This window comes from Diadema antillarum, unplaced genomic scaffold (genome assembly GCF_040938485.1).
Source record: "Diadema antillarum isolate AM-2024a unplaced genomic scaffold, OU_Dant_1.0 seq00000981_RagTag, whole genome shotgun sequence".
Lineage (NCBI taxonomy): Eukaryota > Metazoa > Echinodermata > Echinoidea > Diadematoida > Diadematidae > Diadema > Diadema antillarum.
In genome coordinates, this window is record NW_027271821.1 from 221,025 (window position 1) to 238,420 (window position 17,396).

General features: G+C 37.2%; 1 protein-coding gene across 1 annotated transcript; it reads left to right on the plus strand.

Annotated features, from left to right (window-relative positions):
• Positions 1 to 2,169: 2,169 nt before the first annotated feature.
• On the plus strand, positions 2,170 to 15,202 carry LOC139742153 (cytochrome P450 3A24-like). Its single transcript, XM_071652722.1, has 13 exons — positions 2,170 to 2,312; positions 3,839 to 3,929; positions 4,616 to 4,668; positions 5,597 to 5,693; positions 6,178 to 6,294; positions 7,247 to 7,335; positions 8,336 to 8,484; positions 9,597 to 9,739; positions 10,544 to 10,729; positions 11,424 to 11,644; positions 12,324 to 12,461; positions 13,196 to 13,358; positions 14,063 to 15,202. Exons 1-13 carry the CDS (start codon positions 2,227 to 2,229, stop codon positions 14,150 to 14,152), a joined length of 1,623 nt encoding a protein of 540 aa, XP_071508823.1. The 5' UTR covers positions 2,170 to 2,226; the 3' UTR covers positions 14,153 to 15,202.
• Positions 15,203 to 17,396: the final 2,194 nt, after the last annotated feature.

Consider the following 17,396-nt stretch of genomic DNA (forward strand, 5'->3'; position numbering starts at 1 on the left):
TAAGCTGTGGAAGCCAGCCATGTTTCATTTTGTTTTTGCATGTTTGTTTTTGCTTTGTTTTTCTCTATGTATGATAGTCTCCTCAACACTCATACTCTTCTAACCTGTTCCCAATATATCATTTCTGTAGTATCAACAGTTATATTTACATTAGAATTTGTAACGGTTCTTGCAGGGAAAGAAGATTGAAGGTATATAGGTAGTAGGTACGATTATTGAAGTTTAGGATGATGTGGCCCTTAAGGTGCGTAAGGATGTTACAGTGCGTGAGGGTTTAAAGGTCCAGCAAGCGAAGTCTAAGGTTTGGGAGGGTGACTGTAGATTTAGTAACAAAAGAATGCACATTAATAGACAAAACAGACCGTTTATTGAAATTCAATTTATTTTGGTTTATATGATATATATGGTGAGATTGTAGAATAAGTGGGTACTTGCATATTAGTGTCAATCATCACTCCTGATCATGCTGGTATAAGGTTTGAATTTAGACATAATAATCATAGAATTATTATATCATGGTAAATCATATCGGATGAATGAATGAAATGCAATCATATCTTTATATGTGACAATGATGTGTTGTTATTTTTTTTTCGATGAACTGTCAGTTGAAACGGAAGTAACGAAGAAGGATGGGATCGATACGAGAAATAGAATGTAAATTATTACTTTTGGATTTTCTTGAAATGAATCTTAGAGATTATGATAAAGCAAATATTGAAAGTCCAAGGAGAAGAAAAGTAGAGGCGATTCCCGTCAGGAAGAGGTCCTCGGGACCGGCAGTTTCCTTCCGTTGTATAGAAATACAATTCTCTGATAGTGTTGGGTATTAATATTTACTTCGTTGTAACTTCAAGCAGAAAAAAGGTGAAGAAAAAAAAACAACGAACTACGTCATAAAGAGGATGGTCATGCGGTGTTCAATAAAATGAAGATATCTAGACCTGCAGCATGTGGATATCTGGTTTTCATTGTGGAATTTTGTATCACGATTTGGACAAACATATAGGTATAGCCAGTTGAATGTTTAAATAAGACGCGAATATAGGGAGCTTACAGCATCGCGGAAGTAAGCTGTCGTAATAAGATCAAAAGAAAGTCTTTAAAAAGTCTGTTTTCCTCCTTTGCACAGTTAACTGCTTGTTACTTTAGTAATCGTGGTATACGTCACCTATCTTTTTTAGCTATAAAGATTAACCAGGATGAATTTTAATGTGGAAATGAGAATTTGTCCTTGTTTGCTTGATATTCACTCTGTATCAAATGATTCGTGGTTGGAAGTGGAATCAATAAAATGGAATACTGAATAAAAAGACAACAGCTACCTGAAAGATTCGCTTTTTTCACTATAATGGACATTATTTGAGTTTGGTTGACGCGTCGTCTGGGGTGCATGGAAATTATATGTAATAATTTTAGATGATAAAAAAAATCTATAAGTCACACAGTGGTCTATTATATGACACCCATACATTATCTGATATACTCGTATGACGACATTCATGGTATAGTACGCTAACACATGAATGTCGTCACAGTGTAGCACATTTTTTTTCCATCAGCAATTTGTTTTCAATATCACTTTATGTTTAGTCATATGGTGCTATATAGACCTATCACTGAAAAAGATTTTATTGGTACATTATATTTTTGTACATTTTTGCGCATGTGTAAGAAAAGGTAGGCGCATGTGCATATCATTTTCCTTTTCCCTTCTTTTTTATATCTACCCCAAGGCTACAATCATCCAAAGGTGCAAGTAATGGTTTACGATGATTATCTTTTGTAACTTTAAGAGCCCCGACGAAGAATTATCGGAATTTCAAATGATCCATCTACCTTGATACCCCCACCCCCTTTGCTTATCCCCAGCACATGTATTTGCAAGTAATGGATTACAAGGAATTTATTCTGTAGCTTTGATAACCACAACCAAGACGGATAATATTAAATGTCAAACATTGGGAAACCCTGTTCATCTCCATCCCCACACCCCAATTATGGAAAACTGTTCAATGTTTGTCCTTCATCTCGAGTAGGTATGGGCTGCATTTGCATTTGTACTTTGAGCGGCTTTGCCGAGCCTGAGACTCGCCATATTTGGCTAGATCAACGCTTCCGTCGTTGCCTCAAAAGATTATTCACTTTTGGATGTTTACATGGTGTCACGGCTCGTACCACATCTTCATTTTGCTGCCGACACGTCGCCCACCAAGGATAGGTACCATGACGCTGGAAATCTTCGGATATTCCATGTCTTTGACATGGCTTCTCGTCTTGACAATCGCCTTTCTTGTGGTCGTGTTTCTACTGTAAGTATAGGCTAATCAGTCAACGAACACAGGAATGATGTGTTCAAACGCCTATCCTTTCAATAGACCGTTCCTACATTGGTCCCCTTATACTACATGGGGCCTATACACTGCAACGTCTCTTTCATTCAGCGTCCCTTTATTATGATGTGTGCTATGCTATACCTTATTGTGAAATGTTTGGTGGTGTAGACAATTGAGCATCATACTGAAACTCGATTGTCAACCGTACACGATGAGATGACTGACTGTAATGCTTTAGTTTCATATATCAATTCACTGCTTACTATTTTATTTCCTAGGCTGTCCGAAAGTGTCGTAAAAAGGCACAATGATTTTCACTATACACTGCAAGCCATAATGGTCGAACTAATGTCATCCAAGCGTATAATTACATTGTAGTATAGTAGTAGTAGTAGCTCACGGAAGTAATGAATGCTGTAAGCCAGAATATAGGTGTGTGGTGCACAAGAGCAGGCCTTCAACTCGTAGAACTTGTTGAAAAGTGATGGCTGTATTGGATGTCTGCCTATATGGTCTGCTGACATGAATGAGATAAAAGTTTGGCAGGGGCGGATCCAGGAATTCCGTAAAGGGGATGCGCCTTTACAAAATTAAAGGAGTCGCACGAGCACCCCTCCCCCATTTTTTTCATTTTATTTCTTTAGTTTTAAGAAAGAATAGAAAGGGGGCCCGCGCCTGGTGCGCCCCCCTCTTGATCCGCCACTGTGTGGGGTATTTCTTTTCTTGAGAAAATTAAAGTAATTAAATAGTTCTGTTGTGATTTTATTGTGACCGCATTTTCACAGGGAGTCTGCAAACCAAGATCCTGTAGTAAAGAGTGCAGCTGCAGTTTAAAGATAATATTTCCCATTCAACGTCAAACACGAGTAACAGGACGTTACTATGGTAATGTCACATTCGGCAACACAATAAATGATACCAGGCCTGGGAGGTCCATCCTAAACACGCACTCTCACGTTTTACTCCTAAAAGTAAAGGCACAGGGATGTTTTGGCTCGTTGGGACTAGCATCATGCTTACTTAGGTTTTACAGATATCGTCATAATTATGATGATGATGATAATAATAATGATAAGAGTAATGATAATAATAATAATAATAATAATAATAATAATGATAATAATAATAATAATAACACTAATAATGATAATAATAATAATAATAATGATAATGATAATAATAATAATAACATACTTCATCTAGGGTACCCTCTTCACTATTGACATTATTGTACCAGAGGGCCTGCCATTATTACAAGTGTATAATACCCTTCCAATGCCAGGTAGGCCTATGATATACCCACTTACACACCTGGGTCGAGAGGGACATGATAGGCAAAAACAGCTTGCCCGAGAACATAACTACTGTACTGAATTCGAACTCGGGTCACCCGACTGAAAGTCAGGAATCTTGTCCACTATAATAATGCCACAGTGTCCCCGAATTAAGGGTTTCTGCTGTCAATCTAATCAATTTTAACACTTTCCGTTTGATTTCATCAGGTACGATACATGGTGCCACACCTACTGGCGACGGAAGGGCGTGGTCTACCATCCCGCACTACCTATTATTGGTAGTCTAGAGTTCAGCATGGTAATTATCAGAGAACATAATGGTATAAATCGAAAGTCACCAATTAAGTGTTTGGTTGTTGTTTTTTTAGCATCCGTTATACTATCTATTCTATCTGTTATCATACGGGGCGTGATAGTGTCGACTGAAACGCATACATGCATACTGTTACACATTTTAATTGTATGTTTTCAGCTTCTCATTTGAAGAAGAAGCTTATCAGTTAGGGGGAAAAAAAAGAAAACTACAACGTAAATGTAGAATGAAATTGCCTGATTAGTCACAGTACATAGAAAACAAGCAGATGCCCTGATTACGCAGAGTGAGTGTTTTGACATACGGCATTGAACCAACCTGTAAAGAGATCTAATGTTAAGAGGTACAAAGTCAAAGAAAATGAAACATCAATAACATCACTCCCAATATCATAATTTACTTATATAGCTACAAGTTACAAAAACTTTTTTTCTGAATTCACCACCCTTTGTTTCTCTTCCAGGGTCGGTGAAACAACCGGTCAGTTTAGTCGAATACTGAGCCATATCATTTGTCAAAATGAGATGCATAATTCTTGCCTGCATGTGGAATATTTAAGGGTTTACCGTAACAGACTTCTAACCCACCAGTAGTAAAAGTTGATGGTTGGAAACCGACCAGAAGTACCACTTTGCTATTTTCTTTGACATTTCCCTCTTGTTCATTCTCAGGGAGTTCCAGAAGTTTTCACCTTCTTAGCAAAGAAATATGGCCGAGTTTACGGGTATGTACTATTATTTGCCGTCCAGTTACATGAACATATTCGTCATAAGTATGATGAGAATAATGATAATGCAAATAATGACGAAAATACTAGACCTAAATGATATTCATGTTGACAATGATGACCATTTTAATAGCGGTAAGGCCGTCATGTGCATTTGAAAGATATCATGCAACAACTTGGACACTAAATGGCTGAATCGCTGTTTTTGAAGCTGATGATTTTGTCTGTTAATTAAAGAGTAGAGGACAGTCATAAAGTCAGACAACAAAAATTTTTTCATGGACAATATAAGTGCCAAAGGTACACAATGATTGTGAATATTTAAACAGATTGTGCAGTTCTGACAAGTATAGAGTTGACTGACAGTCTCTGAAATTGCAACACACGTTGTAAATAATTCTGTCACAGAATGTTTGATTTGACTTGATTTGATTTATTTCTGCATTTTTCACAAAGTTATAAAACATAACAAACAATTTTCCAGTACTTTAACACATCATATCCAACACATGATGAATAGACCTGTTACTCTTGATATGCTGGTTTTGTTAATGCAATTGTGTTGTTTAGTTTTGTTGGTTTTTTTTGTATGACAAAGTGCGCTTAGATACACCAGTATGAAGCGCCATATAAATGCAATTATTATTATTATCATTATTATTATTATTATTATTGTTATTATCATTAATAGAAATACAGTCATAATGTACAAATAATGGAATGTCGTATCGGTGAATTATAATAATATAATCATACAACTAAGCTATTGGAAAATCATATACAAAATGCAAGAGACCGTCATCTTAAGCTGAAGCTTGAGTTTGATGGCGGCCTCGCATGTGATGTTGTAATGATGTAATGGGTTTCTTGCAATGCTTTAGTACCATTTTAGTCATGCGATCATTAACCTCTTTTCATATCACAGAGTCTACGCCCCTCGAATACCCATGCTGGTGGTTGGAGATCCCGATATGCTTAGACTTATCATGGTGAAAAACTTCAGCAATTTCCACAATAGACTGGTAAGAATGTGTAAAGCGTTCAGGCACAAATTCTCCACATTATGAATTGTGTGGGAATTATTTACTGACCACTCACTGAGTATTGCATTGTATTTCTTGGTTATCGTTTTGTTCATACTTGTCATTGTTAAACCGTGTGTGTGTGTGTGTGTGTGTGTGTGTGTGTGTTTGTGTATAAGCGACTTTATATATATATATATATATATATATATATATATATATATATATATATATACATACATACATATATCACGTATTTTGCACTTTGAATATATCTGTGGTTTGGGTAACATGTTTGTTAGCATGAATCAGCATCAGCTACTAAATAAGAGAAAAGAAAATTACAATCATTTTTTCAGATCATTCTTATGGAACATTTTCTCAGACCAAATATTAATTAGTCACTCGACGTACTCATAAGAGTAGTATAATTATGATTATGTCATCACCAACTGAGGCATTGGATACATCTCTATATTGACAGGATTTTGCGCTGAATAACAGAGAACTGCGTCAAGCACTCCCCTCGTTAGAGGACGAACGATGGCGCGAGGTACGCAATCTACTCACCCCGACCTTCAGCGCAGCCAAGATGAGACAGGTGAGATTCTTCTGGCCCTCGGCTACAGTCAAAAACACAGACACAGACACAGACACAGACACAGACACAGACACAGACACAGATACAGATACAGACACAGACGCAGACACCGAAACCGACACCGACACAGACACAAACACAAACACAGACACAGATACAGACACAAACACGAACACGGACACAGACACAGACACAGACACCGACATCGACACAGACACAGACACGGAGACACAGACACAGACACATACACAGACACGGGCACAGGCACAGGCACACACAGAGACATACAAACATTATACATACACAGACATACAAACAAACGGATGTACATACACACAGTGCCCTATCATTACTCATCCATAAAGCATATAAATTCGTAAATAGGCCAACATGTATGTAAAGACAATTACGTACTAATTTCGCATCATCCAAGACTAAAAAGGGAGCACCTGATGAGGATGAACCTTCTAAGGACCACATCCCAGAAATACTTTGGGTATTTTCTGCAAATCAAAGAATGTAACACCAGAGTGAATATACCAGTAGCTCTCTGAAGACACTTTGTAAATGCAGTCAACTTCCTCTGAGTCGAATCTAAAGAAACCGAAATTAATACTTCGTCTTACCAGAATTAAGACTTACGCGATAGAATTAGCACATGTTTTTCATGTTTTTTACCTATCCGAGTTAGAAATGTCTTCCACTTAGCTAATTATTTTTCGACTGTTGCGAGGTCGACTTAAGCGAGACAAGACAAATGTGTGAAATTCTGTCATGGCTGCTGCACCGTCACCAATGTGCACCGTCAACAATAAACCATTTAATGTTGCTCAATCTTCCAACAAACAATACACAAATAGAGAGGCACGAGCGAATAGCACCATGACAAGCATAATCCTGGGTAAATGGTGCAAAAAAAGTTTAAACATGTGTCAACGTTCTGAATTTCAAGATGTCCAATTTGGTGAACAAGGCCGCTGACAAACTCATGGAGCACATTGGGTCTCAGCAGGAGAAAGACGGCTACATCGAGTGCAAAAGGTAATAATAACTGTCTGCATAGTGCAGGGAAATGCTCCAAAAGGCCTGAATTTCCATCTCATCGGTTGAGAATAATAAGGGTGTTAAGTTGCCACAAAAGTTATAGTGTTCGCGGCACCTAAGAGTCTGTAGTTTTGACCAATGTCACAATCTCTTGAAAGCACATGAGAATTTAAAGTTTCGTTCGTTCTGTAGATAATATCTATATCATAATGGCAACATAATGTCATACCCTAATTGTTTCGAAACTGAAAACCCATCTCAGAAATGTTACGGTATAATAGACTAGTATGCGATATCATATTTTAGAACTATGGATTGAGGATTGTTTTCATTAATATTTGAAACAAGAATTATCATTTTTGCAACGCCGCAGGTGATGATCATAAATTAAAAAATATATAAAAAGGAACCTATTTTTTATCTTAATGGGCGGTACTCATTTATATGAGAGTGGCACATATCTGAAAGATTACAACGAAACCTATTCAAGGCCAATCGTTATCAATTAGTAAAAAGATATCCCCCCAAAATGTAAATTACTTCATTTATGCAGGCTCACAACAAAACATTGCAAATTACATGGCGATTGTAAGTGATATCCTTTTGTCTTTTAAGTCTGAGGATTGCATTGAAAACATTATCGGAATGCCAGCTTTGACTTACGTTAGTTTTGTTTAATTTCATGTCATTTATTTATGTCTTCACGAGTAAAAATTAAAAAAAAAATGCAGACCAATACCTGACATTCAAAGGGGGTGCGATACATCTTGATCAAAAATCATTATACAACGATAAAAACATGAAAATTCATTTCTTTGTCAAGTAACGAACAATACAAGATGAAATAAACTATGCTGCTTGTTTACAGTCCCAGATGATTAAGATAAACATCCTGTGAACATTCTCTCACCTTGTAATTTTGAGAAATTGTAAATTTGCGCTTTTCCAGTGTCAAGTCGATAACCATGAACTTTATTCCTTGATGCTGGTGCGACAGTGTCTTCGGGTCGTTCGTGATGGACGTCATAGGAAGCTGTGCATTCGGCTTAGACGTGGATTCTCAGGCCAACCCCAAAGACCCTTTCGTGGCCCACGCCAGGCGAGCCTTCACCTTCGATGCGAAAAGTCCTCTAGTCGCTCTCTCGAGTACGATATCCTGCAGTAGAATTTTACCGGTCACGACCAAACCTTTCCCACCATTCTAATCACTGTGCATTTTTAGTATGTCTGCCATATCCATGTGCATGTATCTACGTTTATTGATATGTATGTGTGCATTCTATGTATGTACCAATGTAATGTGTATTCATGCAATCAAAACAAAATTCCATAAGTGGACAATGAAATAGAATAGAAGTGAATTGAATTGAACCTCGAAAGACGCAATTGATATCGCTGCAATATGGCAATGACATATTATTCAGAAGTAATTTGCAACAGAGTTATAGTTAGGTGGGATCATGACAGTGAGAAACTGTTGATTATTCACTCGCAGTACCGATATCCGATTTTCTCAGGCGAACGTGTCCGAACGGTCAACTTTTGACTGATCTGCCCACTGAGCTGTTGTTTTCACTGAGACTAACGGAAACTTGCATCGCAATTGACTAACAAATTGCCCCTCATCGACGTAAATAACAGATGGATATTTATTGTTTTGAGTGCATGAGTGAAATCATGGGGTGGGATACCATCCAAGTATGATAATAACGATATTGATAATAACATCAATAATACTATGATAATAGTGATAATAATGTAATGATAACAATAATAGCAAGAATAATTTTTATAATAATCATTAAAGAAGGGAGCATAAATTTAGCGCATGGTCTATCGGACTACAGAAGATTCATAATGCAGTTGATATACATGTAATATCACACACAATTCACCCTAAGACCATTATAGACCATTTACGTTTGTATTTCTTTTTTGTTACATCCTTTCGTCTTGACCATTGGCAAACATTCATTATAAAATGCTTTAGTATTCATACTTTGTAATTTGTTGAAAGTTTGGGCTCGACTCTGGCAAGCTTTTGGACTTGTTCTTGGTAACTTTTTTTACGATGCTTGAGATTTGAAACCGCTATCTTAAAATCATACAAAATTATAACACTCACTTCGTACGTTACTGATATTATCCTACGTCAATCATGCTCTCTTTATCCCAAGTCTCCTCCCTCTTTCTCTCTCTCTCTCTCCCTCACTTGTGATATTCATTATAATCTCTTTTTTTTATATTTCCCTCCACAGGTTTATTTCCTGCACTGGGAGAAATTTTCAACTTCCTAGGAATCGTGAGATTCATTCCTAAGGACGTAGTGGCATTTTTCGCCGACATCACGAAGAAAACTGTGGCCCTTCGGAAGTCGGCCCCTCAAAGCAACAAAGGCAAGGTAGGTGAGGGTCGCACAGACTCACTTCAGTTATTTTGTGTACAATTAGCGATAGCTCTGTCCCCATCCATGTAAATGTAAATGTAAATATAGATATAGATATAGATATAGATATAGATATAGATAGAGATAGAGATAGAGATAGAGATAGAGATATAACATTATATATATACATGCTTTATGCATTTTGTCATGTTCTGTCTCAGAGTATAGTCTGGTGTTATATGTACAGTATTATTTTGTTATCATTATTTCCATTTGTATTGATGGTTGTTGCTGTTGCCGTTAAGACATCATTAACGTTTTGATAGGTAATTCGTAATCATTGTGCACCTATTTTAAATGATTTTCTCAACGATATGGCATCAGTTTTAACTGGTGAAATTGATACAAATTGAAGAATACGAAGGGGGCGGTGACATATTCCATCTCGTGAAAGTTATTTAGCTTTGCGTGTTGTCAAAACAGTTCATACTGACGATCACACGAGATATGCCCCGATAAGTACGAACGTTATGTGAATGTTATCATATCCAGTAGCCTATAAGTGTGAATATGTTTTATTTCTGAATTCAGCATGTGTAGCGATCGACGTATTTGTGCGACAGGTTGGATACCGTTGTGCTACCTGCCCAGTGTACATAGTAAAACATTACTGAAGTATAAATGAATAAACCAATTTGAAAAGAATGGCAGAAAATTGACTTTCTATGCATAATTCATCACTCTTATAGATTTTGGATCGTAGATAAATTATGATTCCAAGAAGTGTCAACGTTTATTTTATCCCCTTTTGCTGGACAGTCGGTCGACTTTTTGCAGCTTATGATCGATGCACAATCCTCTGACAAGGGAAAAGTAACCGAAACGAAAGACGAAGGAGACAAGGATGACATCCATGCCGATATCGAACGTCACCACGACGTCGACTTCCACACGAAGACTCTCTCGAAGAACGTTCAGCTCACAGACACGGAACTTGTCGGTCAGGTGGGTGTGTCCGTCACGTCAGGGGTGACGTCAGGCGCAGACAGTCTGCTCTGGGCGCGATTCTGGCGACAGACGTGAGCAGCGTCCTTACACACACATACACACATACACACATACACAAACAAACCACCTTGAAAGTAGTAGAATCGGCATACACGTTGTTATGGCACGTCAAACAGTATCGGGAGTATTCTACCGATATCATCGGTGGGAAATAATTTTTGTCTTTTTAAATGAGTGTGTTTCCTGTCAAGCTATTAGGACTACCTGTCTCTCACTGCATGGTAGTATACAAAGAGTTTGTTATGGTTAGGGCAAAGGGGTCTCGACTACTTGGGCAAATGTGAATGTGGAAAACAGACAGAATGCAATTTATCGCTTCTTTGCTAATGACCCACTATTGCGTGATTGCAAGACCTTTCGACTATACCAACATTAGGAGCAACATTATACAAGGACAGATTGAAATGTATATAATGGGCGTCAATAGAGCCAATAAGAGTTTGAATATCAAACTTATATCAAATGTATACAAAAAATCATTCAATCATTGGTAGTCAAAGCAACATAGGCCCTAATGGGGATCCTCACTTCTTTGTACGAGAGTAGTCAGTTTAGCACACATTAAAGGGTACTGAACCGTTAGAATGATCAGGAAAAGAAAAATGCCATTCAGTTTGAATAACTTTTTCAGGCAATAATATTCTTCACTGCTGGATACGAGACTACCAACACCTTGCTGGGGTTCGTCTTCTATCTCCTCTCCACTCATCCCGAGATTCAAGAAAAGTTGATCGAGGAGGTCGATGAGATGACGCCCTCTCGTGACTCGGTAGGCTACACATCCATAGCCACCATGCCTTACCTGGATCAGGTGGTGTGTGAGACTTTACGAATCTACCCTCCTGCTGCTGTGTAAGTACACCTGATTAAACCTAATTTGCTCTCACCTGGATCAGTTTCGGCACCGACATACCTGAATAAAGTTATTATGCCCTCTTCGACAGAGTGTAAACCCAACCTCCTACCTGGGGATCCACCCCAAAAATAAATAAACTTCAAAAGAAAGAGAAAATATTCCCTGCAGAATGATAAAAATGACAAAAATTAGAAAAGAAATAAGGAAGATATGATATTTTGAAATTTTACCCGTAAAAACTGGTATAAAAGTCGATGACCGGGGTTGAGGAATACTAGAACAGTTTCTTTTGTTGAGATCTTTTTGCCAATAAAATGTCAAAATATGCATATCATGGAAATGTTTTCCATGAAGAAATAACAGCGTTTACAAATTAACCGAGCATATTCATTTCATACACGTTATTCGTATATTTGGTATATTTGTGCATTTATTGTTTTGGTGATAAGCGCAATATTTAACGCTTGTACCGCGTCCTCTGTATCAATAAAAAAAGCATCGGCAGCACGCACCCACGTTCAGCATAGACAGGCATTTATTACAATTTGTCCCAGGTGAATTCTTAGTATACGCCTGCTCTATTCCGCCTTAATTGTCATAACATCATGACATTTCTGATCTGTACTGGTGTTCACGTATGCGTGTGTGATTCCATCATTGCATGATGTACTACAGGATCAACCGGCGGTGCACCGAAAGTTTTACCTATAACGGAATGACGATCGAACCAGGCGTGGTTATCTTCATTCCTGTCTACAACATACACCATGACGAGAAGTACTGGCCTGACCCAGAGAAATTTGACCCGGACAGGTAACAAAACTTAAAATTTTTAAATTGTCTTTCACGATGAGTAAGCGTACTGTAATTGAAGCTATGGAGAGCGATGGAATTCAGCTGGTTATGGCTCACATGCCTAACTCTGAGTTGAAACCCTATCTTACTGAAATTGAAATTGGATTTATTTTTCATAATTTTATGTAAATTAAATAGATTCAATCGCGCGTCAGCCTATGAACAAGAATGGAACTCGTTATCAAAGATGACTTTCTAATCATTGTTTTAATCAGTGTTTCTTTTTATCTTATCAATATCGATGTCTTTAAGTAAATCACTGTTTTTCTTCGCATTGTTGTGTGTTGAATTTAATCACGCTTATTCTATTACGGTATTCTCGAATTAACATAAAATGCGTATTGCAAATACAGGAACGACAGCAATTAAGAGGTTGAAAAGATTCATCGTTACAAGTCATTTCAGGTACATATTGACGATAGGGAATTTTAGCTATAAAAATTTATGAAACTTCTTCTTTCACACGTGGAATGAACCAGAGTGGTTCTTAACAACTGACTGAATAAATTCAACTGTCATGAATATGCACTGATCAAGAAAATCTCGAGGTTTTGCTGATGATGTTTTTGAAGTTTTACTTCTTTATTGTGTTTTTTTTTTTAGCTAAACTACTATTCTTTATCCCTTTTTTTCAAAGTATATTTCACACTGTATTTCGCTGCCAATACATCGATGTATTCTTCCGTCTTCAGATTCAGTAAAGCAGAGAAAGATAAGCGCCACCCGTTCGCCTGGCTGCCGTTCGGAGCGGGTCCACACAACTGCATCGGTATGAGGTTTGCTCTCATGGAAGCTAAGATGGCGATCGCTCGGCTCCTCCAGAAGTACCGATTCGAGACGTGTCCACAGACAGAGGTATTTGGAGCTCGCAGGCCAAAGTAGCTTAGGCATATCTTTGCCAGCTTTGAAAACAATTCATCTGATGTAACATGTTTTTAATGGATGCAATTTCATTGTTTTTGCCTTTGCCGCAGTAACTTTGCCTCTTGAGCAGGCTTTTACTTGTGCGAGTCCCTGAATAATTTTATCATCACAAATAATGTCCGTACTGCTATTCAAAACATTGGATACAAAGTTAAAGTCGAGTGTACAGCAAGTTTTCAAAAGGATTTACGTAGCTTATGTTGTTAGTTCATGTGTAACATCATTCCCTCCCCCCCCCCAAAAAAAAAAAAAAAAAAATCAAAATTAAAAGGATAGCGATTAACTCAACAACGAATATTCATATGACATCAATTTTTACACTGGAAAGCCTCAAATACAGATGAATTTTTAAAAGGAATTACATGTATATGTTTTCCTTTTAGGGCATTTTCTGACATACCTCAACACCACAATAAAAGTTATGGAACGCTTCCCAAAGGACCATCGCACATTAAGATGACACTACGAATAAAAAGTGTATTAAATCCTATACAGCCGTTATGGGGCAATCCCCTCACCACTTTTATCTATAAAGCCTACACATCAATGTTACTGTATGGACGTCATGCAAGAAATCAGTTTTGTCCTCTTTCTTTCTTTCTGTCTGTCTATCTTTCTTTCTTTTTATTTTTCAGATTCCCCCTAAGCTTGGTGATAACGGCTTTCTGTCACCGCCCAATGGGGTCAGTCTTCGCATCGTCACACGCACTGACGCCGTCAACTGATTTTAATGCGCTGCAGTTATTCATTAATTTGACCACGGAGGTGGAAGAGGTTCCACCTCCCTGTCTCTTTTCCACCTCCCTGATCTGGACTATTCTCGAGTACTCAAATGAGTACCAACGCCGAAGAAATGATTAAGCCTCACACTTACAACATGATACACTGTATCCCATCACAGAGATTTTTTTTTTAGAAACGTTCAAACTGTGTAAAATACACGAATAATTAATGTGTTTTCAGCGTGGTGTAACATTTAAGGTGTTATTTCGTGCAAACAAAATTGTTTCATTTCTATCCTATAATCTTCTTCTTCTTTTCTTTTAAAGCGTAGTGAAAGTTCAATTGCTCAAATTCACTATACTTGTCGTCAGAAGCCCTCTACGGCAAAGCGTTGTTACCAAACTTTTTTTTTTTCTAATCAAAGACTGAATAAACGTTCGAAATGTTCGCGTTCTTTGATGGGATGGATACTGTATGGGAATTTAATACAAGAATTTTCTTTCACTCTTTGTTTTAGTTTCTGCCAAGTAAAGGATACTAGTATGATCCGGAAGGATCTGTTTTACTTAAAGTTGTGAAGCTTTAGCACGCAACGCTGTCGGAAGCTGGACGTTTTAGGTTTCAGTTGCTGATATTTACCATGCATAGTCTGGATTGAGTTTATGCTCAAGCAGCTTCGGTTTTCCTGAAATAAAGAGCGATTCAATTGTTTTAGTTTACATAGTGTCAAATCAATATGTATAGGCTGCTTAATGTTAAACGCAATAAGATGCATGTGCAACAAAAGCGTACAGGTGGCAAGGTTATGCTAGTATAGCAAGCAGTGAGTAATAGAACTGAATATGAGAAACTGAAAATAAAGACGTGATGAGTTCTATAGAAGTAGTTGCCATTTTGAATACGCAAGAAGCTGTCTCTGTCAAAAGTGTATAGTGATGCAAGACACCTTTCTTATAGAATACGGTACAAAGGAAATGAAGTTCAAACAGTTCCTAATATTGCCCGCTTAATCTAGGATGAACGATGATATTGGTAATATCGTCGGATTATTATCTGTGTGTGTGTGTCACCCACCTACCGTTCCATTTTATTCATCATGTTGTACTTAAGTTTTTTTTTCCTTTGTGTATGAGTTGTGTCTTATGCTCTTAGTTTGTGTATGTGCGTGTCCTTATGCCAATGTATGGAGTATATAGCCTTAGTGTGTTGATGTTGTTTGTTTTCCACGTTGCGTATACCTTGATCTTTCAGAAACTGTTGTTTTCTATATCATTTTCTCTTGATTTATCACTTGAAGCAGAAAACAAACCACGTGTCTTTTTGGGTTTTTTAATTTTAATTTTTTGTAAAAGCGTTATTTCAGGTATATTTACAGTGTTCTTCCAGTAAATAGATGATGTAACTTTATTCGTATAAATCAAATTAAGATTTTTGGATTTTTCTTTCGAGCAATGGTATGACTATTCTGCCCAAGGATCACGTGACAAATACCATAAAACAAGACAAAAAGACACTTTTAATTACATCACTTTTGTGTCAATAATTGGTCAAAATTTTTTTCCCGTAGCCCTTAATATCCTTCAAGAAACAACGGAGGTAAATAAAACAAAAAAATAGTAAAAAGAAATGGTGTTCCTGAATAATGGGCGGAAATTCCTCTCATATAAGTTATTATTAGATTTTCAGAAGTGATACTGTTTTGTTTGACAATATCGTGGAAAATCCACGCTGCGTAAAGAGGTGCGCCGATCACTGTAGTTGCCCAGTGTTTAAATTTCGAATACAAGCATTGTTCAATGAATGTCTCATACATACACACATTCTGCTGCTTGTTGCTCTTTGAAACTTTTTCAAATAAAAGTGTCGCCAGCTCTACAATGTCTCCATGTCTCTATGTTTCCTTGAAGTTGGAACATTCTTGTCTACGCTCTAATCAAAGATAAACACGGAGAAAAGAGAGAGTCTGTTTAACCCCTTGGAGAAGAGTAAAAACAGTGTGCAGAAATCCATCGTTTATCACGCAACATCCAGTGTCATGTCTTTATATCATTTTAGCATGAGATTTTAACATACATCAAAACACTGAACTCGACTTAAGTGACAGATGAAAAAAAAAATGGTGACTGTCATATTTATTCATAAACGTATTGCCCACAAGAAATAAGTGGGCTTTTTACAAACCCTAGTATTGATTTCAGAATCTTGTAGCCGATGAATAAAACATACATCTAGTACAACTTTTCGAATATTCAGTTCTTCAAGGGAATGACGCATTTGAATGAGATCCAACACCCGTGTTCATTGAGATATGCATCAATCGGTTTCTTTTTATTTATTTTTTTTTTTGGGGGGGGGGATGGAGTTGGGGAGGTAAGGCGTTAACTAATAGATACACGCATAGAAAAATAAAAATACTTACTCAACATAGAAAATAAAGAAATCATGTCTCATCATAAAGATGGGATATGTACCCGACATTGATATGAATTTGTTAGATTTTTGTTTAAAACATCAAGAACCATTTATTGAAATACAAAATGTCCTTATTGCCTATACAAAAAAAAAGGTTTATCTCTTTAACACCATTCCTTTGCAAACCAGTTTTTTTTCTTTTGTGTAAGGACATCTTGATCAGCGCGATGACATTAATCAAATTTCTTCATAGCTATCCTTTCTTCCCCGTTCAGCTGTTCTTTCTTCCCCGTTTTATGATTAAAGCAAAGATGAGAGTACGTGCGATGATTAAAGTTTACGTGTGGAAATGTTGCTCGTAATATCAGTAATCAAATTTAGAAAATACCGATTATGACTGGTATGAAACAGTTGATGTTGTTTACATCAACCCACTTTAAATACGACATATTCATTCATAAATTATATTCTATGCAAAATGGATATGTCCATGCCAGTAGGGACATAAAACTCGTCAGTTATTATGTCCTCACTCCAATCCCCCTCCCCTTCTTTTAAACTCAGTTTCTCTCATTATCCTACCCCTTCGAATGTTTAATAGGAAATCCAGAGAAAGAGGAGGGGAGGGGGAGAAAATAAGCAGTTTTCCGAAATTCGTCAAATGGATGAGAATCCGTGTCAGGTGGACCATGACAGAGGACTATAGTACAGGAAAGTTCGTTGATCTTTGATCACAAAAGCCCACAGTTCGTCATGAGCTGGTGATGACTCGACGTCTATCGATGTACGAGTACGTACAGCGTTTGGTCTTGAAAGAGACTAAACTTCATCAAG